Source organism: Grus americana, chromosome 3 (assembly GCF_028858705.1).
Source record: "Grus americana isolate bGruAme1 chromosome 3, bGruAme1.mat, whole genome shotgun sequence".
Classification (NCBI taxonomy): Eukaryota; Metazoa; Chordata; class Aves; order Gruiformes; family Gruidae; genus Grus; species Grus americana.
This window is the reverse complement of record NC_072854.1, coordinates 102726317-102750378: the sequence shown is the minus strand read 5'-3', so window position 1 is coordinate 102750378 and position 24062 is coordinate 102726317. Positions and strand designations below refer to the sequence as shown.

Genomic DNA, 24062 nt, shown 5'->3' with positions numbered 1-24062 from the left:
TTCGTAACCATAGTAACCTTAGTGTATTTCTGGATAAATACATGAGGTATATACATTCTGGTTTTATTTTTGAATATAAACTACCACATTATGTATTGCTAATAATATGAAAAATAGGATATAGGTTAGCATAATGACAGATCAAACTAGCGTGCATTTTTCTTCTGCAAAAAAATAAATATTTATCAAAAGTATAGGTTCAATTAATTTCTCCCCCATCCCCCCAGTTTTCTGGTATTCTTGTAGTGCCATTTATCTTTTTTGCAAGATCTCCATTAATCTCTTATTGCCATAGCATAACACTATTCTTAAGAATTTCGAAGTGCAAATAGTCGTGCTTCCAATCTTATTAAAATCATTACTGAAAGTTCATCACAGGGAGTTTTACTGATGTGTTCATCTGCAATCTGGTTATAAATTGACAAGCAATGTAAAATGTTTGAGGGAATGTTCACCACAGTATATTTTAGTTGGTTGGTTTTAGATTCATGTCTGACTGTATTCTGACTCATAGCCAAAATGAATGCTTATTGATAGAAATTGTGGTCAAATAACTTTTGTAGTTGTTCTTTGAAAATATAGAAAAGGATAAATTAAAAAGGGTCAGGACTTGATCCCTCATGTTTTACCTCTAAATCTTGAATGATACATCAGAACGCATTCAGCTAAACTAGTCTCAGGAAAAGTCATTTGGTTCATAAACTTCCTAGAGGACCTCTTGTTGCTTTTATTTAGAAATTATTTATTGATATTTTTCTAGTAATTTTGATATTTTTGGTCCTATTGAGCATTTCATAATTTTGATTTCAAGCATTTTTTTTAGACAGACATGATATAAAGAGAACAGAGACTCTTGCTTGTTCAAAAGAGAAGGCCAGTGAATCAGATCGTGTTGCCCTGTGCAGTAGTGCACAAGAGCCACTCTTGCCTACCATTCGGAGCATGGCATGGAGATCAGTCTGTTTACTTTGGATCCATTTGATTTAGTTTCTCACTCTGCCTGAGGGGCAAGAGGCGATCTGAACCAGCAGGCTGGGATTTGGGTCACTAGAAATCCCAGGCATTCTGCATCAGGTTTATTCAAGATCTTGCTTAGATTTGCATATATCTTGAATTTGACCTGATTTTGCTTCCTTTCAGAGCCCAAGATTTTCTTCTTTGTAGGCTAGAGGTAAAACAGGTATAACATAATTGATTTTTTAATTTTTTTTTTCAAGGGTTATGGTTTTACAGTGAAAAGTTACAGCTTTTGACTTTCCAGTGTTATCCATGTGTCTCTCCTACCTTTTTGGCTTTTCTCATATTATTATCCTTTTCCTTTCAACATTTATGCTAGTGATGTTGGTGACTTATTGCCTCAACATAGTATGTTATTGACCCTAAACAAATGTCAGAGACAATGAACTTTGACTCTCTGTTTCCTATTCATTCACCAAAATGATTTTCCTAATTTAATAAGTATACGACTGAATTCCTGACCAATAGCCTATACCAGAAAGTCATAGATTCTCTCTGTGGTTTTTTAAGTGCTGTATCTATTGAAATGGGTTTTTTTAAACCCTTTCTTTTTAGGAAGGCATCAATTCTGTCTAAAAATTAGTACTTCATTGACTTTCACTTCAGACCATGGAAAGTGCAATCAGTTTAGGTCCATACTAATTAATCCGTAACTTGAGGAGGTATATGTTTTCTCAACAGCATAATTGCAAATATATTGTTAACTTAGTTTCTGATCTTGACAGTTGTTGAGGGCTTGAAATACTCATTGATTTTCATGGAAACTCAAGTGTTTGTTTCCTCTAGGGGTTGAGCTGTAATTAAAGAGGAAACCCTTTAAAAGCACATATGGCAAATATACGCTTTACCACTTTGAAAAGGGGGACCCACTAGACATCCATCATCCATTAGTGCCTTTATATTTTCCCCATACTGACAAATTCAGTTTCTGTGTTGTGAGTAATAAAGCCAGCCCCTGTACCGCAACACCTTTGTTAACTGTCTGTCTGCGATTTTTCTGCTTCCCACCTTTATGCATTTGCCTTATGTGGTACTACGTCCTCATGCAATCTGGGTGCTATTTCACATCCTGCATTCCAGTGAAAGCCCAGTGTCTCCAGTGGGTAGGGACGAGCAGGAGGAAATACTCAGTCCAGGACGCCAAGTGGAGTTTAGGCTGTGTGAATCCATGCCCCTGTGGTTATGCTTTCAGTTCCTCAAAGTGAGAGTGCAGAAGCTCCTGTAACCAAGACCAACAGCTGCAGCTCAGGAAAGCACTTGTGATAGGGTTCTGCTCTCCAGATCTGCATACCTTACTGTTCTGCAGGGATGACTAGCCGCTGTGAGGAGATGGAGAAGCTTGTACAGTTATCTTCAAAATCTTTAACCTGTACACACTGATCTTACGAAGGATTTTAATTTTAGGAAAATTTGAGTTGATTTTTCCTGTAGAGAGGAGAATGTGCTTCTGTCACCCAGCCAAAAGGTTACAGGCAAAATTGAAGCTTCTACTTTGAAACATGGAGATTTCTTAATGTAATTTTTTTTTTTTTTTTTTGTATTTTTAAATTTAGGCAAGGTATTCATTCTTGTTTTCTCTTTTCTTTAAATTAGTCACAAAAATTTCCCACCTGCCTTAGATGAAAGAGAAAACAGGGTGGGGTTTATACTGAAAAATGTTTGACTGCAGTGGCCTGAGCTGGTGGTGCTAATGCCACCAGCAGAAAGGTGGTCTAATAAATGCAGAAAGGTATAGTATAAGCAGAGACAGTAATGACCAGATGTGACCTAAGTGACAAGTTTTGTTTTGGTGGAAACCTTATTGTTATGAAGAAACTTTAGAAAAAAGATTAGAGCAAAGTACTCCTCTATTCTTAAATGCTGAGCATTAAGAAAAGGTGTCCATTACCTAACATGTTTACAAAGGGAAATGACTTTGTAGATATCTTTAGAAAACAAAAAATGTATAAATCTGTATTTGCACTGAGCTTGGCATTGAGGATGTACATCTGCATTTTCTGCAGCACTAGATACTTGACAATGTTAACAAATTGTGTTCATATAATTTCCCTAGCAGAACCTAATGGTTCTCATCATGAATCTTTAAAAGGAAGATATTCTTATTAAGACTCAGCTGTATGAAACTTATTTTTCTCTGCCAACCTAAAAGAAGTGTTTCCAGTTTTTCAGGAAAAAGATCCTGTCAACTATGTTACAAGGACAGATCCTCAGCTGAGTTAAAATATTAGTTATCCTAAATTACACGCCCAAGAGTTTAAAAAACAGTGACAGACTGCTTTGTACCAGGTTTCTGGTCAAAATAATGAGGAGAGCCTTGGAAAAGGTGAGAAAGAGCTGCCTTCACAATTTTGTCTAAGAGCGTGAACTAAGCTTTGGCTTATTCAAATTGTTATTTGACCTGAGCATGGAAAGGCTGATCCTACAAAAGCAGGATAGAATGGAGCCTTGTTTTTCTGTGAGCAAGAGGCAGATGTTTGACATCTGTGCAAACAGGGCTTAGCATATCTAAACTTAAAAAATGGGAGAACCCCAAATTAGTACATGTACTTTTTTTTAACGTTGCTGTAAACCAGCAGTAATTACAGTACACACTATGCACAGCCATGCACAGCTATTACATTTTAGTGAAGAATTGTTGTGTTTTTGTCCTTTTTATCCCTATGACTACTACTGCTTGTTTTAAATGATAGATCATGATAATAAAAGCAAAATCCATCACAATATCAATATTGTACTAATTGCCAAGTGAAACAATTTGAACAAGAAAATCCACGGAATTGTACATAGACAATAACTGCAATAAGATGTATCACTGCAAGAAGCCGAAGCACTGAGAAGAAAATACTTATTATGTTAGGTTTAAGATGTAGTTCTCATGGTTACTTTTCATACAGTTTTTAGTTATCGGCATGTTTAAAAACACTGTTTTGCAACCCTAAGGATTTGTGTTCCTTTGTTTTTGGTCCGGCTCATCTTTGACAGGCAGCTTTTGCCTTAAAGGACAAACAATAGAAAAATTATGTAGTCCTCTGGTATGAGTTTATTTCCCATCTTCCAGGTTGCAGTGAAATACATATAAATACCAAAATGAACCCAGCCTGTTCTTTCACTAGGGTGTTTTGGAAAGAGCAGTTTGCTATCCAATACAGTGCTAGTGCTAGATTTATGTATATTATAACTCTGAATGTCACAATTCCTCATTTTTTTGTGAAGCAGAGACTTATTTGACACCATTATGAGCAATGAAAAGTTAGTCTTCATCTCTTTGCAGTTAGAACTGGTTATCTGAAATGTCTTGCATGTGACCCAATGACATATGCCCCAGCATCTCTTTCTTATTTTAGGGTCTTACAATACCATGCTGCAGCTCCAGGCCCACCCCTTATATTTGGGTTAGCAACACACCCAGCTGGTAAGGCGTACAGGAAATACCATGTATTCCAGGATGGCATATAAAGAACACCTGCTGCTTCAGGCTTTATTCTGGCCTGAGTATGCCTTTATGTAAACATATATTGGTGCACCTAGCACTAGAGGGCAGAGTACACCAGTCTTACAGGAGAAGCTGCCTTCCTCTAAAAGTCGTAGGCATATAAGAAAGCACATTTGATACACCTGAATTGGCAACACTGACATTGCCAGTGACCGGGTACTATCGTAATTAATTCTGCAGACCCAGAATGCAGATTCAGCAGGCACAAAACCAAAGGGCAAATGGGCTGTCGGAGTCTGGCGTTCCTGTATTTCAGCTTCAGACAGAAGGATCTGGTGCACTCATTGGACTTAATAATACAGATGTGGGGAATTTAGAAGGAGGGGGGTAGGGTAGGGTAAAAGCATTATGTTTATTTGTAGCAGCTCCGTTGTATCATTTCCTATTGCAGTGCATTAGTGCAGTGTTAAATAAAATCTGCTTATTTAAAATCCTTTTAAATAGTGTTTAAATATTTCCTGCTGATACAATCTGCTAAAGTAGTTATCCTTGCTGCAGATTTCAGTTAACCTTGTCGCAGATATTAAGCCTGAAGCTACACAGACTTTTAGGGACCTTGATTATAGAGCAAAACCTAATGGTGTCATTATAAAACCACAGCTGGACAAGCTTCTGGAGTCCTTGTCCTTTGATCAGATTTGGGTAACACAGCAAGCCAGGAGAAAACTCATGCTAACCCTGCTGGAATTGCTGAGCTCTCAGGCTGCTCGAGTACCGCTTTCTAAAAATTAAAATGCAACACAAATTATAAAATGAGAGTGATTGGTACCTCCCAATCTTCTGTATGTACCAACGCAAACTGGAGCAAATAGCTTCTCCAGAGCTAATAGCTGTAGAACAGGGAGAGTCTTCTTTTGCTCCTTTCCCTTCTGGCAGGATAGGAAATACTTTGGCTCTGGGCTCTGTTTTTTAAACAAAGAGAAGGAAAACATTGATTTCCAGTCTGGTCTAAATTCTATGACAAGAATTAAAACCACTAAAAAACCATAAAACTCCCAGACTTTTTGTCCTGTGATCTTACTTCAAAATCCGTTGTCACAATTAGACATATATAGGCTTCTAGTTCTATACTTTCTCCTTCATAGATACCTAGACTGATCAGCAGACTTAAAGATGTTGAGATCTCTTCAAAAGACTGAGGAGGACAGATTTAAATCAAGTGTTCATTGAGTTCAGTTTGTAAAAGTTAAATACGTACTTTTTTTCTCCTGTTCTTTCTTGGAGGTGTTCTGCACTGTCATGTGAATTTTCAGGTCTTCTCCAAGACATCGCCACTGCAGTTAGTTATTTTGCCACTTTCTGAGATCAATTTGTTGTACTGTTGCCTGCGTGAACCTCTCTTGGGCAAACTGTCCCAATCCTGTGCATCTTGTCTACCTCTGTGTTTTCTGAAGGGCGTAATCTGTTTCTCTGCATTTTGTCTTTGATCAGTGAGAACTTCATATAGGGCCCTATCAAGTGATACAGTTTCTCTCTATGAGCAGTTGTCACGTGGTGACCAATTTGCTATAAAAGATTGACAGGTCACCTTAGATTTATAAGAACTAGAATATGCTTTCTTGACTGTGTTGCGCTCGTAGCCTGAAATCCTTTTTGTGGGCTCTTATTTTCAGTAGTATGTCTGGTAATTGTGGTTTGCCTGAAGCTAGTAAGGCAAAGTGGTGGGTTCCATTCTGGTTTTAATTTTGCTGATAAAACAGATACATGAGCTTATAGTTTAAGTCAAGGCTTCATTCAATCGCACTTTTGTTAAGTGCTTTTTTCCCCAGGATCATTTTGAAATGCTTGGTAAATGATATTTGCTTAGTTTCAGGTGATGTTGGACTCATGTAAATAAAGATATGACACTTCTTTCACAAATGGGCTAAGGCCAAACCTGCTGCTTCTGTTTGAATCTCTTGATATCCATTCATATGGATATACGTCACTTAGCTCTAGCTTAATAGGCCTGGAAAGAGTAGGGCAGCCTTCTTGATGTTGCATGCTGCATAATGAAGCTTCTCTCTGAGATTTTCCTTATGCCTTGGAAAACACACTAATATTTCTCCTTGCTCATTTAGAACCATTTGGTCTCCTGATCTGTCAAACACTTGATGTATATTCAATTTAAGATAGATATTTTCTTCCATACTGCTATTACAAATTATGTTGGTTTATCAGCTATGATAATTATTCTGAGCCGTACATGCGTTCTGTTTGGCTTGCCCTAGACGCAGACCCTTCTCTCTATACTCAATATGTCCCAACCTTCCTTTAACACTAGTGGAATATTAATAAATGGTGACAATGTACAGGCAGGTAACACCACAGTAGTACTTCTGCAAGGTTCCCAACCAGGGGTTCCCCTTTTCCTTGGTTTTACTAAATGCATGGCCACACGAGTCACTAACCATTACTTAAATATTTTCAGTATTTTATGAAAAGGAGAATCTTTGATGTTTGTATATATTTCAGACTTGTTATTTCAATAAATCTAAGCAACTTCCTTACAACTTGCATTTCTTAAATGCTTCACTAGTTAATGTATTTTTCTGTTACTGGAAGTCCAGGCCTTCCTGAGTGTTTTTCATCTTTGACAAGTGTTGTGGTTTAACGCCAACCAGCAACTAAGTGTCACGCAGTGGCTTGCTCACTCCTGCCTCATTGGAGTGGGGGAGAGAATCAGAAGAGTGAGAAAACTCATGGGTTGAGATACAAAGTGTTTAATAATTAAAATAAAATAATAAATTGTAATTAAAGGAAAATAATGAAAAGAGAGAGAAATAAAATCCAAGACACACAAGTGATGCAAATGAAAAATAATTGCTCACCACCAACTGACCGATGCCCAGCCTGTTCCTGAACAGCAGCCCCCCCAGCCAGCTTTTCCTCTGGTTTATATGCTGAGCATGATGTCATATGGCATGGAATATCCCTTTGGTCAGATGAGGTCAGCTGTCCTGGCTGTGTCCCCTCCCAACTTCTTATGCACCCCCAGCCTACACACTGGTGGGGTGGTGTGAGGAGCAGAAAAGGCCTTGACTCTGTGTAAGCACTACTCAGCAGTAACTAAAACATCCCTGAATGATCAATGCTGTTTTCAGCACAAATCCAAACCATAGCCTCACAATAGCTACTATGAAGAAAATTAACTCTATCCCAGCCAAACCCAGCGCAACAAATCTTGTGTGTGAACAGTACAAGCCTGAGTGTTACAAGGCCATAAAATAGTTGGATATAAGTTTGATTTTAAAAATATTTGATGGTTTGTATGATTGGAAGAGGATTCCTGTTTTTTAAACATTGGTTTCATTATCCTCCTAAGTTATGTCAAAACATATGCAAGGCATAAATCATGTCATAAAAAGCATGAAAGGCGTTCTAGGATACTTCCTTTCCTGTTGAATCACTGCCAGAAATCTAACCTAGGTTTCTACACTGATTGCCTAAATTGTTTACATAAAGCTTAATAGCCTTTTAGTCAGTACTGAACTCCATCATGCTTTCCACTAGTCTTCCATGAAATATTGTATTTTTATGACAATCTATTTCTGACTGAAGCATTTTATGTAAATTGCAGTTGGACTTTGAAAGCTGCTGGGGGTTTTCTCTTTTTTCTTTCTTTCTTTTCCGTGGTTTTTATTGTATAAATAGAGTGACACATTAAAGTGACATGTTACTGGGAAATTAACTAGTGTGTGGGAAAAAATATTTAAGTGACCATAAAACTAAACATGTAAGAATAACATCAGGTTAGTATGCTTTAGGTAAGGTGTAGGCTCATGGTCTTAAGATGAACGGAAAGGTGGATGACTGTCACGAATCCTCATTTAGGATCCTGCTGACTATGACAATTTGTCGCAAAAGAGTGGAACGCACCTCACTCAAAAGAGAGAAGCAGCAACATGTTTTATTGAGGTAGAAATAATAGTTTGACAGAGTTCAATAAATTCTATGGTATTTAACAAAGTTTAACAGTGGTGTACCAAGGTTCAGTAAGTCGTGATTCTTGATTTAGGATCCCTTAAAGAACCACTGTCAAAAGTATTAGCAAAAGTGGTTTTAATATGATATTGTAAAAGTGTGACTTAACAACAGTTTGATGGCAAGGTTCACTTTATTACTTACTGCATGGAAGAGACATACAAAGGAAAACTGAGTTAGAATCGAGTTAGAATGATTCACACAGAGACCGGAGACGTGAAGGGTAAGGAAGACTCTGCTGTTGAGTCATGAGGTTCAGAGTGGACCCCCTTGCTTTCTAAACTCCTGATGGAGCTTATGTGTGGCTAAATCCAATCTTAGTCTCAGACTTGGTCAATGGTTTATGTGTAAAAGTACAGGAATTATCTATATAAAGTTTGTAATAATTAATATTTAATAGCTACATGGATTAGCAATATTCCATTCATATTAATTCAGCATGCTATCAGCTACTTACCAAAGACCTGCTGCTGGTAAAAGGTGTCTCTGTCTGAAAGAGCAACCTTGAGAGGTGTCCCAGCTCAAGAGGAGATCACCGCCATGCAGCCATCCTACCTCGCAGGGAGAGCTCAAGGAAGGCTCACTTAGGCTGTTGTATTTATGGAATAAAGTGGTTGGCTCGTAGTCAAGTTACATGCAATGGGGAAGGTACGCGTGAGACTCCTTGTACCCACAACTTTCTTTGTTCCTTCATAAATGAGTCTTGGAAAAGCCACCTGCTATTCATGTGTTAATCACATGATCGGTGTTCCAAGCTGATACGCATTGATGCTTGCTGCATCACTCTGCTCCTCTGTGGGTTTTCAGAAAACAGGAGTTCTTGGCCTGGGTGTGGCTCAGGCCTTTACCTCGTTTGGAGCCCGTACCAAACTGCTGCTAGTTTGGTTATATGGTCGAGTGCATCTGTCACAATGATGAACACAGTCATTGCTTCTGTGATGGCTGCTTTAGATATACCATGTTCCTTTCTTACAGAGGCACATTTAAGTCACATTTACAGTATGCATATCTTGATTTGCTTATCTGCATGTCTGGGGATGTTTATAGCTACATGTAAATAAGTGTCTGGATTTCTAATTTAAGAATGGTGCTGTTCAATCATTTTGGTGAGGAGTGATGCTGCACATGTAAGAGAGTAAGTGATCAGGTGGGAAAGAGTGAATTTTTACACTGGTGATAATACACTGCCTGTGTTCTGTATCTGGAAATAAATCATTAGGAAATTCTAATTAGTGATTTAATCAATTCAAGAAGTTTCTATGTTCTTTCTGTGACCATACGTGGTTTCCATCAACAGAGGTGCATGAATGTATAAAACTTTATACATTATATCTTGGGGGAGACTTATACTATTTTACTTTAAATATTTTTCTAGTTGGTATAAATTAGAGTTGGAATCAGTACTGAATAGATAGTAGAGGCAGCTGAAAGAGCTCTGCCAACAGTTGAAAGCTTTCTCGTTAGGACAGTGGGTGAATAGCTTTCCTTCCCCTCTGCTAGTCAGTGGAAAAGGTTATTCAGAGGTGACGAGAGAATATGGCTTATTAAAAGCTTCTGGGTCCTCATTGCTTACCTTTCCAGGATCATTGGCTAGACCTGGTGAGTTCATACAAAGGATGCATAAGTCATGAAAATTTCCACAGTCTGTAGAAAATGAAGGAAATCATCAATTGTGGAAAGTAACCCATGTTGGTACAGTATGTCAATAGCTTCCTTTGGAAAGCTGAGTTTTGTACTGACTTCAACTTTGCAGCTATTTATGGTAACTTAATTTTAATATTGTTACTTATTTTTTTTCTGGTGAAGGAACAATAATTTAACCCCATTGACAAGAATGTTCACGTCTCATGAGCTGGCGTGCTAGCCCTTTCATCTGCTCAAGGATAAGAATGCTCTCCTACGTATCAAAATAATTGTGGTACCTTTTGCTATTCTTAAAAGTTAGGGTAAAAGTATTATTTTCATTTCAACTAATGTGTTTTGAATTTTTGAGATACTGCTCTTGGGATTTAATACCATTGTTGCAAAGTCACATAACAATTTTAAGGTGTTAAATTGTACTGGGAATTCAAATACATACATAATTGAAGTCTTTCTCCTAAGTTTACAGGCAGAGATAAAGTACATAGAAAGGTAGTCAAGAAAATCTCAAATTAAAGCGAGGTACACTGAAGAAATCAAAAGATCAAATAAATAAATAAATAAATGTTACCAGAAAAAGACAGGTACAAGTCTTAGCTTAACTATGAAAAGAAGTTGCATGGCACAGATTCAGGCAGAATAAACAAATGGTAGTTAGAACAAGAACATAATTTAATACGGTTCTACACAGGACAAAGGAAAATCCAGAGAACTAAATAGACTGAGTTCAAAACAGTTAAGAGAAATTACAAGGTGACTTCTTCCACCAAAGAGCCTGTCCCTAGTGATGCCTCTTTGGGTGGTACATTAATCAATACTGTAATGCTCCAGCCACAGAACAAAAACAAACAAAAAAAAATATTAAAGCAACTAGACTAAAATCTTTCTTTGTTCCTACACCTTATCACCAGATAACAGAGTGCTTCTTAGTAGAACTGCTGGGAGGGGGAAAGCCACAGGCTCTGCAAAATCTGTGGCCTTCATGTGCTATCATGTAAATTGTGGTCACAAGAGGTATTAGTTTACAGGCTTCAGCAGAGAAACTTGAGGACATGAACGGGCATAGAGATTAGTTTACTCCTCCAGGAGATCCAACTAGAGGAGCAGTACGTCACGTTAACTATGAAGCGTAATGAAGTTTCAGTTGCAAGTTCTGCATTCTTTTTGTAAGTTAGGTAGAGGGCTTCAGTTTACTCTGGCACTTTCTGAAAGCACTGCCATTTAACATCTGCCTCTTACGGTCGTGTCCCTGATTATCACAAGAAAATACAGAAAGATGACACCAATACTGTAACATAAAGCAGATACATTCCCTGCAATGACTGCTAACATACAGTGTGTGTTGCTTTCTGGAAGAAAGAAAAGGTAGTGATTATAAAATCTAATTGTCTAGCTGGAAAAAAAAAAAATGTGGAGCAGTGGGACTGAAAAATATACTGTGTTCTACATACACGAGATTGGGGGTGGGGGGAGAGGGTTGGGGTGAAATACGAAAGCCTCTTAAGGGTTTGCCACTTGTGAATTATGCATCTCACTCTCACTAGTAGGCGTAAATGCATAATTCTAATCTGTTCTTATTACTTATTTATAACATGCAGTAGAATGTAAATTCTATGCCTCCTTTGTACAAGCTTAACATGCCAGTTAAGGTATGCAGATATTTCAGGGAGCCTACATAGACAACTTTCTTGGCATAGCACACTGTTGCCAATTAAAGGGCATAAACTTCAAACAATAAATTAAACTAGCTCTCCCCCCACCATTTACAGGAGGAATATAGACAGGATATAAGAAATAAGGGAGAGGATCAACAGATAATAAGAGCAGCATTCATCTTGAAATAAACTACTCTGCATTATTATTATTTATGATAGTTACTGTTATTAATAAAGTACATGTGGGATAGAGAAAAAGCCTGCAACAACCACTGAATTTATGAGACTGGGGACAGATGCATGCTCTTTCTTTTATATCGCTGGCACTGATCGATTTGTATTTTTCCCTGATGATGGTTTATGCCATTATAACTGTTTGGTGGCTCCTTACTATTGAGTTATGGTTGCAAAGCACTTCACAAACGAGAACAAGCCTCTGAACATTATATCCTAATCTGCACATCCTATAGATGCGCCATAATACAAAGCAGCTGACTACACCACCTGTGATCTCTGTACCCACAAACATGATTTATTCTGGTAATCCCAGTTTAATGCATCACATCAGATTGTGGCAGTTATGTTATCTGATGACAGTACTGACACTACATGACATAACTGGGTAGTGCAACATGTCAAGTTGAAAAAACTTTGGGCTTTTCAGGGTTTTGTGTTTTGTGTGTGTGTGTTGAAAATAAATATAAAGCAAGTAAAATTAAAAAAAAAGGCGGGGGGGAGATAATCCTGATAATTTTCCCCAACCACATGTTGACCATATTGATGACTCAACAGCTGGGGCTGATCGTTCCTGTAAGGACAGAGGAGAGCAGGTAGAAGTACCGTATTTTTTACTATGCTGCTGATTCTGTGGCTAGCTGAAAACTAGCTCAGCTTTTGTAGTCTTGCCATAGATTTAACTTGCTATAAATTGTCTTGTTTAGGAACGGTGCTCAGAAGCCAAGTCCTCCTACTATCTTTGTTCCAGCACTACAGTAATGTTTTAGCAAAACCCTTTATTCTCTGACTATAATTCAGATACACAGAGCTGTTCTGGTCCTGGGAAGGTGATGGTATCTCTCTTCTACAGAAACTCTTAAATCTCATGATGCTTTGCCTGGATGGTGAGAGTTGTTCTCTAATCATCTTGCATGCCTGGTACTATATGAAAAGGTGGAAAAAGTTACCCATAATGGATGGAAAATGCATATATACCTAAATAAAGCTCATAACCTATAAGCCACTAATCCGTAACCTCTAGTTCATACCAGTTCAAACAACCACTGTCACATTTTTCTTGTTTAGACTCCAATTTCTAGTCTGAGTGTGCTGTCTCAAGTTTCTGCTTGCTTGATGAATTTTTTGTTGTTGAATATTTTGTTGATTAAAACAATTGTTTGGGGGTTAAAATGCAATTTAGTATGCATATTCAATTTTAATAGGTAAAAATCTACCAGTAAAATTGTTTACTTTTTGTCAAAGAAAGTATTTCTTTTGGAAATTAATTTCCTTCCTCCCATCCCTCTTTTTCTTTTTCTTAAACAGGAAAACTTAAAAAAATAAAATAAAATACAGTGTTGCAGAGTTCTAAGGATTCTCAGATACAGAGAGAGAAGTATAAAATTTTGCAGGAGAGTGTTCCACAGGTTTGCAAAATACAGTGATGCTTATCAAAATAATATTAAAAACATGATGTTGATATTTAATGTCTCTTCCCTAGGATTTGATTTGTACAGATAAACCTGAATCTTCTTGTCAGCAGTAGATATTCCATGATTTTGGGTGGGGTGAGTTTCTCTGGAAATTCCACTTTCTAAATTTATTTTATTTTATTTTATGTTCTTCCCCTCCCCTCCCCCATTATTGAAAGGGAGTTCATGGGAACACAGGGTCCTAATTGCTTTTCTGTGTAGCACTTACTAACTTATATACCTGTATGGTGTGTCATCTTCTTTGTTTCCTTTTCTCAGGTTGTTTTTTCAGCCTCTCTTCCTAAGAGCGTGTCTGTAAGCCTGTGCTTTCTCATTGCCATTTTCCAGACAGACTTTATTTCTGCAGTCTGTAACATATGCTATTCCCCATCAGACTGCACTATTAATTTATATAAAATGGATAGTAATAGTTGCTGTATTACTTACCATATATTCTTATATAACTTAACATCTTACTGACTTCTCTTACTGTAGCTGCACACTCATATGTGTTCTTCAGCGGGTTGCAAAAGTGGCAGTCGGACACTTCTCTTGACCTGATAAAATTAACTCGACACCAGATGTAAGGTGGATCTGAATTTTGTTTCTTCCACTGCAGCAAGACTGGAATTACCTGGGAATACAGGATGTACTTCTGTTAGTGAGCCAAGGGGTTCTTGGTCATACTAATGTGAATCCAGAGTAGTTCCAGTTTTATAGCAGCAAGTATCTGAGATTCAAATTTGCAACGTAGTTGCCTAGTGCAAATATATTTTCCAGTTGTGAACATAAAGCTGAAGTAATACAGAGGTAAAATGTTCAAAACGCTTCCCCCCCCCGTTTTCACATTTTTGGGCTCAACATTGACTGAGAGATCCTGGTTCTTATGATGTATACTAACAACTTCCCTCTAAGCTGACAGCAAGACAGGGACTGGACTGGAAGCATTCATGAATGGAAATTTTCATTTAAATCTTAAAATAGGGCTGCATCAGGCCATATGATGTGCAAAGAAATGACAACTAAGGTAGTGATATTGATATTACCACAATTACTTCTCTTCATGTGCCTGGTAAAAATTAATGGTGTGCTCTGTCCTCTTCCTGCTTTCTCCCCCTCTGACCTTCAATCTCACCTTGTTTGTCCAGCTGTTATAGTTGAAGTGAACTAGGGAGACAATGCATGGTTTTAATTCTAGTAAACAAAGATGTAACTTGGAAGTTCATTAGGTTTATTTGATGCTGAATATTTGCACTGCCTGCCTATGTGTTGTTTTGGCAGCAAGAGAAGCCTTTAAAAAGCCTCCCAAAATGCCTCTATATTTTTCTGACGGTGACTAATGATGATGGGCCAGGGGAACACTTTAGGCATGTTAGGAGAAGGAGGTTTCCAAGAAGCTTCACGCATGCACCATGATTCTTCTGTGGTCAGTGACATGAGATGTCTTTAGAGTTACACAAGGAATCAGGTAGATTAATTGGTGGTAAAGTATTCAGAGAAGTTTAAATGTCCTTCTCTGATGTTTCCCTTCAAGTTTTTCTAAGCAATGTGGTATGTGGCACTCCATGTGATTTGAGTTTTCTTCAGCTGAGCACCTTTAGGATTTCAAGCTAGTGTGTCCTAACTGGAGGGCAAGAACAGCCTGGGAAATGTACCCATAGTAGCTGTCTCAGGGACATGACTTTAAAATACTGGAATCCTTGTATTCCAGCTTTTGCAATGGGAAAGGAATAATATGCATGTTTAATTAAAAAAGATGTGTATCTTGCTAAGGTAAGGTTAAAACTAATAGTTTTACTAAAAGAAAAAAAAAAAAAAAGGAAAATGATACACAATAATTGGGAATGGATGTTAATGTGGCCTTGTGAATTAGCCGGAATGAGTTTGTGCTCAAAGAAGTGCAAGTGTTTGGGCTGCTAAATGGCAGAAAAGTTTTCTGTGCGACAGTTAAGGGTTGTAAGAGCATAACCAAGAGACACTGTTACTAAATATGAAAACAGATAGACTTTATAATCTCTGTTGTTAAAACATAATTGTATTTAAAAGCATTAAAGTACTTTGGAGCTACCACTTTTCCAAAAGTGGAACTGTAGTTTTACCATGTGCATGTAATAACTTCATTAATTGTTTGACATCGTTACAAACTGATTAAAGATCCTTTTGTTGCACATTTGTGCCAAAGGGTTTTTCTTCTTGAATAAAACCTTTTTACATAGTCCAACATGACTGTCATGGTTTTGGTGCTCCCACGTGATATACGGTTTCATGCTATGCTCTTTAATTCCTCAGAGGAGGCTTGGAAATTGTACGTTTCCTGAACTCTTCTGAAGCATATAAATCTCAAATGGAATGAGGATTTACTCCTTTATGAGTAATTTGGAAAAACAGCTATATTTACTGCTGAGCAAATAGGTTCTAAAACACGTCAGCATTTGTTGGCCAGCTAGAAGCAAAGTTGTTTCATCCGTATGCCATTGTGTCAAAGTCTTCGCTGGTTAGAGAGCAGAATAACAGCTTATGGTGCCTCTGGAAAATAATTATTTGTGACCCTGAGTTTATTTGTGTGTCTCTATTTCTTGCCCTTGTTTTAGTGGCTTCACAAAATTCTTGCTCTGGAACATTCTTAACTGTTAATTAATATCTGGCAGAATTTGCTGCTATCTTGGAAGATAGCTGTTTTCTTCAATTAATGGGCCAGTTTCACATGTGAAAGGCCATTGATTGCTAGTTTATACAATGAGGTACATGAGCACGCTGTTTGCTTGGGCTTGATTGAGTTGCCTGAAGTAGGCAAGTGGTGTCATTTGTGACGCCCTGTTTTTTCTGAAATATTTTCAAGGAAGTGGTGAGTATGGCATGGGGTTCACAGGACATCTGTGAAAAAGATGCAGCATTAGTATAATACCTTCCCAGAGAAGGTTGTACATTAGCGATGGTTCTTCAAGAGTCAATATAATTGATCTGTGCTTTATAAATACAGAAAGCAGGATATACTGTACTAAATGTTCTATATGAGTTGTTGCTTGCTTTCAGAAAATGGTGGAAGGGAAAGAACTGCTAATGATGTCTGATGGAGCAAGCCTGAGAATACAATCTTGGCACTTACTTGATGAATTTGATTTATTTTTTGGTAGTGCATAAAAATCAGATGGGGACATTGTTGCATTTGGTGATACAGATTTATGGCCCCAAAGAGTTTACCTTATAATTAAATATTGTTACTGTGAGTTAATTTAACAAACTATGAGAAAGAGTATGAGAGAACAGAATAAGGATGTGAGTAATGAGCCGAAGTAGTCGTACAGTCTACCTACATAAACAATGTGGTGATTGGAATTCTTTAGAAGTTTTTCATCTTCATACTCTCTCAGCAGGTTTTCTTTGTTGTGCTGCTAACAATCCCTTGCTACAGTGCTGCCGTATTATTTTCCTTTGAATATAGCAATGGGATAGCTATTGTCTCAATTATTTTCCTGAGAGAAACTATGTGGGGTTCCTTACACAAGTCACGTTTCAACTGAGCGCTCACCAGGACAGGACATTGCCATTTCTGGTCCTTACAAAAGCTACCTGAAACAAGGGAGAGTGAAAATAGGGTGGAAAAGGGGAGGAAAGGAGGAGATGTGACTCTCTTGCTGTAAACCTGAATACAGAATGCTACATGTTACAGATAAATTAAAATACTGTGGACATTACTACTGTGTTATTTTTTAACTGTGATGCACTCTGACAGCTTGATGGTAAAACTCATGTTTTGAGTCAAGTTATTAAATCTCTAATTTCAGGGTTGTGGTTTGTTTGGGTTTTTTTTTTTTTTTTTACTGTACTAACTATGTTTTTCTTCTCTGTCTTAGTAACATCTCTCAAATTCCATGCTAAAAGTAGCACTGTAGTGTTCCATGTTATCTTTCAGTGACTACCCGTTAAATTTGATCTAAGCAAAGTGAGTGTTCTTATTGACCATGCAAACAGGGTCATTCTTTATTCTTTCTGTCTCATGCATTGATTGTGCTATCAGGACTTATGCTGGTGGTTATTAGAAACTGGATATATACCAACCACTATAGTTAGATTTACCATGATATTTAAGATAGTTGCCTTGGTTAGTGTGGGAAGTTCCACATATACCACATATATAATAAATGTAGTGGTATGCAAATGTCGATTTTAATGATAGCCACTATAGTTAGCAATTCTCTTGGCGACATATGAGTTAGAAAAGAATTTAGTTTGTATTGCCTCTGAGGTCAAAGAGATAAAAAGGCAGGTTGATCCCTTCTCTCCCTGCCCTTCCTCTCCATCCCACATGCACATGCCCTTCCCCCCTCCCCCCCGCTTTTTTCTTTGGGGAAAGTAGATAATGGTTTTAAAACGGATATGTGGGGTCTTATTTTACTTTTCTTCTTTTGTTCTGTTTTTGACACGAAAAATGCAGAATTATTTTTCTGGCTACCTGCTACCTTAATAGGATGATTTGAGGGAATCTCATACCCCCAAGAAAGTCTCTCTTGTTGTTGTTGTCTGTTGATGCAATTTGCCCTTATGAGTCCAGAAGAGAGAACAAGACCAAATCCTGAATTTAGGCTTTTCTCAGTAAACCTCTGCAATTGTTTAGTTTTGTGTTGATAAGAAATAAGTGATTTAAGAGAGTAGTTATTGGAAAATTGCAATAAGAAGCATTCGATATTATTTTAAAGTAACACAGAGGACTGGAATTGTGGCACACACAGGAGTATAACCTGATCAAGCAAATGTGTAAGCAAAAAAAAATCAAATTTTGCTGTGAGTTAAAAAGAAAACAATTGTCTGCTTATTGTATTCATTTTGTAAATTGAGATCAATGAAATTCTTTCACCAACAGCATGAAATCAATTGTAAAATAACATATAATTCATGCCCTATATTGTAAATTATAGTTTGTTTGACATTAATCACTGAGTTTTCCATGCACTGGGATGCATTTTCTTGTAAGGCATTTCTGGATAATGCTTGTGGATCCATTTCTAATGTGTTTGAGAGCGATCTGTTTTTCATGTCCACAATTGCCTACATTTGATCTTATGCAAATCATGCAATCAAGCAAATGGAAAATAAGGCGTTGTTGCTAGAGGACCTTGACGAACAGTAGCTTTGTAGTTTTAAGAACCTCCTCCCTCCTCATTCAGATTCATGTTTGTATCTGTAGTTGTTTGAATCCATTGATCCATTATGAAACACTTTGAACTTTAAACAGGAAAATATCTGCCAAATCTGACTGTGACAAATAATGACATCAATTATGATGTAATATGATTTTTATTGTTCAGTTTGTGAGTTTCTGATTCTAAGCTTTTAGAAATACTACCTACACTATATTTGCAGGCTCATCCAAATCTCAATGAAGTTTATGGAGAGATTTTCATTGACTGCAAAGCTCATGCTTTGAGTGATGTTCCTGTCTCTAATTTCTGTATTTTCTTCTCCTGCTCCCACTAACTTAATTTTTCTTTTTAGCCTTTATCCCACCAAAATCTTTCAGATTTCATTGGAACTTTCTATGTGGCATTTATTAGTCAAAATATATTTCCGTTTTTAAATCAAGAGGAGGAATAAAGATTTCGTTTGATCCTGGTGACATGTTGCTTTTTTCCCATATTTTATCTTTCTACTCTTTTTTTTTTTTTTAACCGCTCCTCTCCTTCCCACCCCTCTCAGTACACTTGTCAGTTGATCCTAAAGGATCTTGCTGTTCATATGTGCTGTGTTTCCATTGCTTGTTATTCCTGTTCTTTTAAGCTTTGCCTGTTTCCCTGTCATATCTTTTTGCTTTTACCATTCCAGGAACTGAGACACAGATAGTAACTTATAGTCACTTGTTTTTTTTTTTTTTTTCAGGGAGGGAAAAAACCCATTTTTCCATCTTCCATTCTTTTCATCCTTGACAAAGTTCCTCCCTCTTCAAATTTAACGAGGTGTTTCCAGAAACTCTTATGCATGCACGTAGTCTCATCAGCTACAGTGTGCGTCAAATCAGGGTTTCAGTACAAGATACTTTTTAAAAAACAACAGTTTCTTGGTGAGGAATTTTCCTTAAGGAAAGAAAAATACTCCTCCCCAACACCCATCCCAAATCTGTGTTCAAGGAAAACAGTGATCGACCATAAACAAATGGAAGAGGAGAAATCCACTTTTTCTCTTCCCCCTTCCCTTGTGTTATATTCAGGCTGCTAAATGAAGCCCCACAACACAGTTTCAACGGAGAGAGCAGAATGCCTATTTACTGTTTACAAGCACATGAATTAAATAGGTGCCATGGATTGCTTTCAGCTGCACATTTTAGGATTGCTAAAAGTAAAACCCTTCTGGTCACTTGTTTGCCCACCCAGAACATGGAGTATCTGATCCTTGTCTCACAGACTTCCATCTCCATCTGTACTTTTTGTGGCTTCTCCGATGGCAGCTGCAAGGAACACGGGACCCAGGAAGGTGTACACTAATAAGGGCCATGCAGTCGGTGCAGTATGTGGAGTTTACTTTCTCTGCTTGCTGAGCCAGCTTGAGCACCTGCTCTGGAGTGTGCTTTACCCCTCTCACCCACATAAGCACTGCTTAACCCTGGTAGAATCAGCCCCATTATGTTGATTAAACATGTCACTGTTACAGGCATTCACTTGATGATTTTTTTTTTTTTTGTTAGAGCAATTTTTTAACTCTCACTTTGCCATGTGCTCCATAGAACAATACCACTGAGTGATACTGTGTTTTCAATGAAAATGCACGAGTTCATTCTCTCCTCACACAGAGTGGAGTAAATGGGAAGGAATTCCATTGCAGCTGGGACTGGAGACATTATAGGAGGGGAAAACTAATGAGAAAGAAGTTGGGTCTAGAACGTATCTGCTTTAGTGATGTCTTTGTCATTCAGTTTCAATTTTTGAATTTGTGCTCATAAATATTTTTGTACAAAATGATAGTTTGATACAATTTGGCTCTGAAAACACTAGTATTTGTTACATCTTGCAAAAATCCAGAACTTTTCTAGCATACTATAAATGTGTATCCATAACATAAGCATTTTACTTGTATACCTTATACTGTTGCCGAAACCTCAATTGTAAATTCCTTCTTAAAGGATTTACTCATTAAAATCTGTGACTTGTATTTTAATTAAAAAAAAAAAAAGAAAAATATTAGGAAATTATGTCTGCATTACTTTCCTACTATAGTTTTTCTGACAAACATTCCTTTATTACTACAGTGAAGAATATGTGAAGCTTAAGATCTTTTAGAATATTTATTCAGCAAAGATGCTACATTTTCTTCACCATTTTCTGCAATAATTGAAACTCAAGATAGCTTCATAATAAATAACCATTTAACAGTTGTTTTGCTATAACATTAGACAGGTTGTCTTTACTGAAATATGTTTATAAATGTTTGACGTTCATGCAGCTGAAGACAAACAGGCAAAGAGAGAACAGACCAGTATGAGTGGTGGCAACAATGAGCTTCCTTTGTGTTCATGCTTATAGTGAAATCTGCATGGAGTGAATCATTGTATGTATTGATGCTCGACATTCATGTATCATACAGCACATTTAAAAAAAAAAAAAAAAGAAAACCTGTCTGTGTTAATGAACCTGTACTTGTTTTTCCATTAATTTGATTTGATTTAATAATCTTAAAGGTGTTCATTTGCCACGGTAACAAATTGATATAGTATGTAGCACCTACGAGGCTAACATCTTTGTTTTGTTTGGGTGATGTACATTCTAGTGTAAATGTACTGTACAACGCGGTCATCTCAACCAAAGCATGCTCCACAGAGCTATTGGTAGTCAAAATTTGCAGTTACAACCAGCACCTATTCACTCCTCTGTGAGAAATCTGAAACATTTAAGAGATAAAGGTCCCTCTTTCTCCTGATTTTCTGAATTAACTACCTTCTGAAAGTTACAGAAAAATATGTTACAATTAATATACAAAGTAAAATCATATTCCTTTTTTGCTCTAGATTTAGCAGTGTTTACGCCACACCAGTTTCTGCTCACTGCATGCACGCTTGCTGGCTGTACAAACAGTTCCCAGGTCACCTTGTTTACAGCACAGCTGCCACCATCTCACGTAGATGCCCCAGTCCTGACGGTTTTGGATTCTAGAACGATATATGTACAGTAAGTAAGGATTTCTTCTTTCCTGACAACACAATAGTGCCTCCGTTTATTCAAGAATTCCAGGGAGTTCAATCAGGGGAAGGGTTTGTGACATAAAATTAAATTTATTATGATTAAATGCATAGAAGTGATTAGTTTAGTGGTTCTGTGAACCTTCTGATTATCACTTGCCAACTTAATTTCCATTTTGTCTTTACGCAATCAGTATAACCTACATATGGGCATAGCCTCTGCAAACTTCAGTGCAGGAAATGTTCTGGTGATATGCCCGTTTAGTAGACCCTGCTTTGTGTATTACTATAATCATTTATATATTGAGTACAAATACTGCATTAAAGGTATGCCTTAGATTTATTTTTATGGTTGCACAGCTACGTTTTCATATTCTTAAAATAAACCCCAGAAAGTTCCCTAAACAAAGCCTTACATTTCTCAGTAAGGTCTGAATCTTTGTTGATCTTAATTGTATTTTGCTTTTATTTGCAGATGGAAAGAACCAGTAGAAGTAAATGGAATCCTAGATCGCTATATAATTTATATTGCCAACAATGAGCAGAATTTTACAAAGTGGAATGTAATCTATAACAGCACAGAACTTTTTCTGGATTTTACTATTCAGCAGCTTTTCCCGGGTACTGAATACCTCATAAAACTAGCTGTAAGTTTTAAAGATGTGTAGTAGAGGTGTAAAATGGTGAAAATTATTCTGATTTTGTTAACATCTTAAATACTTAATGGTTTGTGTGTCCACTTGAACCTCTTTTTTTCTGAAACTAAGGTGGATGAGCCATCCTGAACAAGAGTAGGTGTTTTGTTTCAAAACAGGCCCTCAAAAAATGCATGTGTAATGTAAATACAGTTTTTCTTCAAGGATAAGTTAGATGATAACTAGTAGAGAACTGACCAAAAACATATGAAAGACAAAAAATATCTCCTGCCCCCAAATTACAAGAAAATGTTGAATGTATTTGAAAATGTTAACCTTTCATATTTTTTACCATAATAATTTGCTCTTTCTTCATTAAATCTGTATGTAGAAGGAAATAGCAGAGAGGAAAAGAGTCCAGTGTAAATTAGCGGTTTGTTTATTCAAAACATTTTAAAAGACCTTGGTATTTTCATTGCATTTCTTTATTATTGGTTTTATTTCGTGATGAAATCGACCAGCTTCAGCTCACTAACAAATCTGAAAATAGGTGCATAAAAGCATGGGATTGTCCCTTGTTTTAAGCACACTGTTCATTTTATAACAATACCTATATAAGGATATTTGCTTTGATAAATGCCATAGAAAAATATTCTGCTCTTGATTATGAATAAATTTACATTTATGTAGACTGGGTATGCATTCATTTTTTCTTAACATGCTCTTGAATGTTCTAAATATTATACCACAAAAAATAAGCTACCTTCAGGTAATGATAAGGATCTGACTTGAACTTGAAAAAGCAAGGATATTCAGTCTAATTAAAGCTTGGATTCATGTTGAAATTAATTCATTTGTTCCTAGATATTTCAGCATAGTCAGTTGTGCAGCATATAAAATAGCACCATGTCCAAAACTAAGGTAGTACTTCAACAAGCATCTTATGCCTTTATAAGCAAGCGAGACTATCAAAAGAATTTGTGCTGTCCTTCACTGTGCCACAGCTCTTCTCTGTTCCTGCCCAGCTCCTCTGCATGGGGACACGAGGAGCGAGGATCAGGCGAGAATTAACAGCTAGGAGATGCAGAGCAACTGGGACTGCTCTGCCTTGGGATATGGTTAAAACAAAGTGTTGTCTGAGCTTTGTTTTTACTTCATTAACATGTACAGCTTTTCTAGAAGTTACTGAATACATTTTTAGGAACCTTTGATCTTTATATTTTATTTCTCATTTCTTTGTGGATTTTTTTTAATATATATTTGCATAGCATCAGTGGTAACCAGAAAGTAAGAAAAGATAATTTCTTCTGGCGATGAAGATAACCAGATTTACCTGGATAAAATGCAATGGTCTATGATAGGCAGGTTAGAAGATCTAAATGTCTTGCAGCTTTGAAAATGGCAATTCTAAAAGTGCATGAAATGCCCAATATCTTTGAGGTGAGAGCTTTCTTAAAACATTTGGACCCATTGTGTTTAGAAATTGTCAGACTAGTTTGAGAAGAATGTAATATTAGAGATTTACAAGTTATGAAGCTTAAATGTGGCCAAATCTTATGCTTGATGAAAAAAAAGAAACACAAAAAACAAACCCAAAAAACCCCACAAAAACCAAACCCCAAAACCCCCCACAAACCACAAATCACACACATCCCCCCCCTAGAAAGAAATGGAAATATTTACTGTTTCAAATATAATTTAATCTGAATTTCAATACAACTTTTAAAGTAAAACCAACAATAGCATACCTTCAATACTGGAAAATTAATTAAATGCTTCCTTTTTTTTATTAGAATGAAATATTTC

General features: G+C 36.9%; 1 protein-coding gene across 1 annotated transcript in view; it reads left to right on the top strand.

Moving 5' to 3' along the window:
• USH2A (usherin) overlaps nucleotides 1-24062 on the top strand; it is a 395461-nt gene that overhangs the window by 177835 nt on the left and 193564 nt on the right. The window contains exons 32-33 of the mRNA XM_054821392.1: nucleotides 21451-21610; nucleotides 22097-22268. Coding sequence (XP_054677367.1) covers nucleotides 21451-21610; nucleotides 22097-22268 — 332 coding nt within the window. The remainder of the gene's footprint in view (nucleotides 1-21450; nucleotides 21611-22096; nucleotides 22269-24062) is intronic.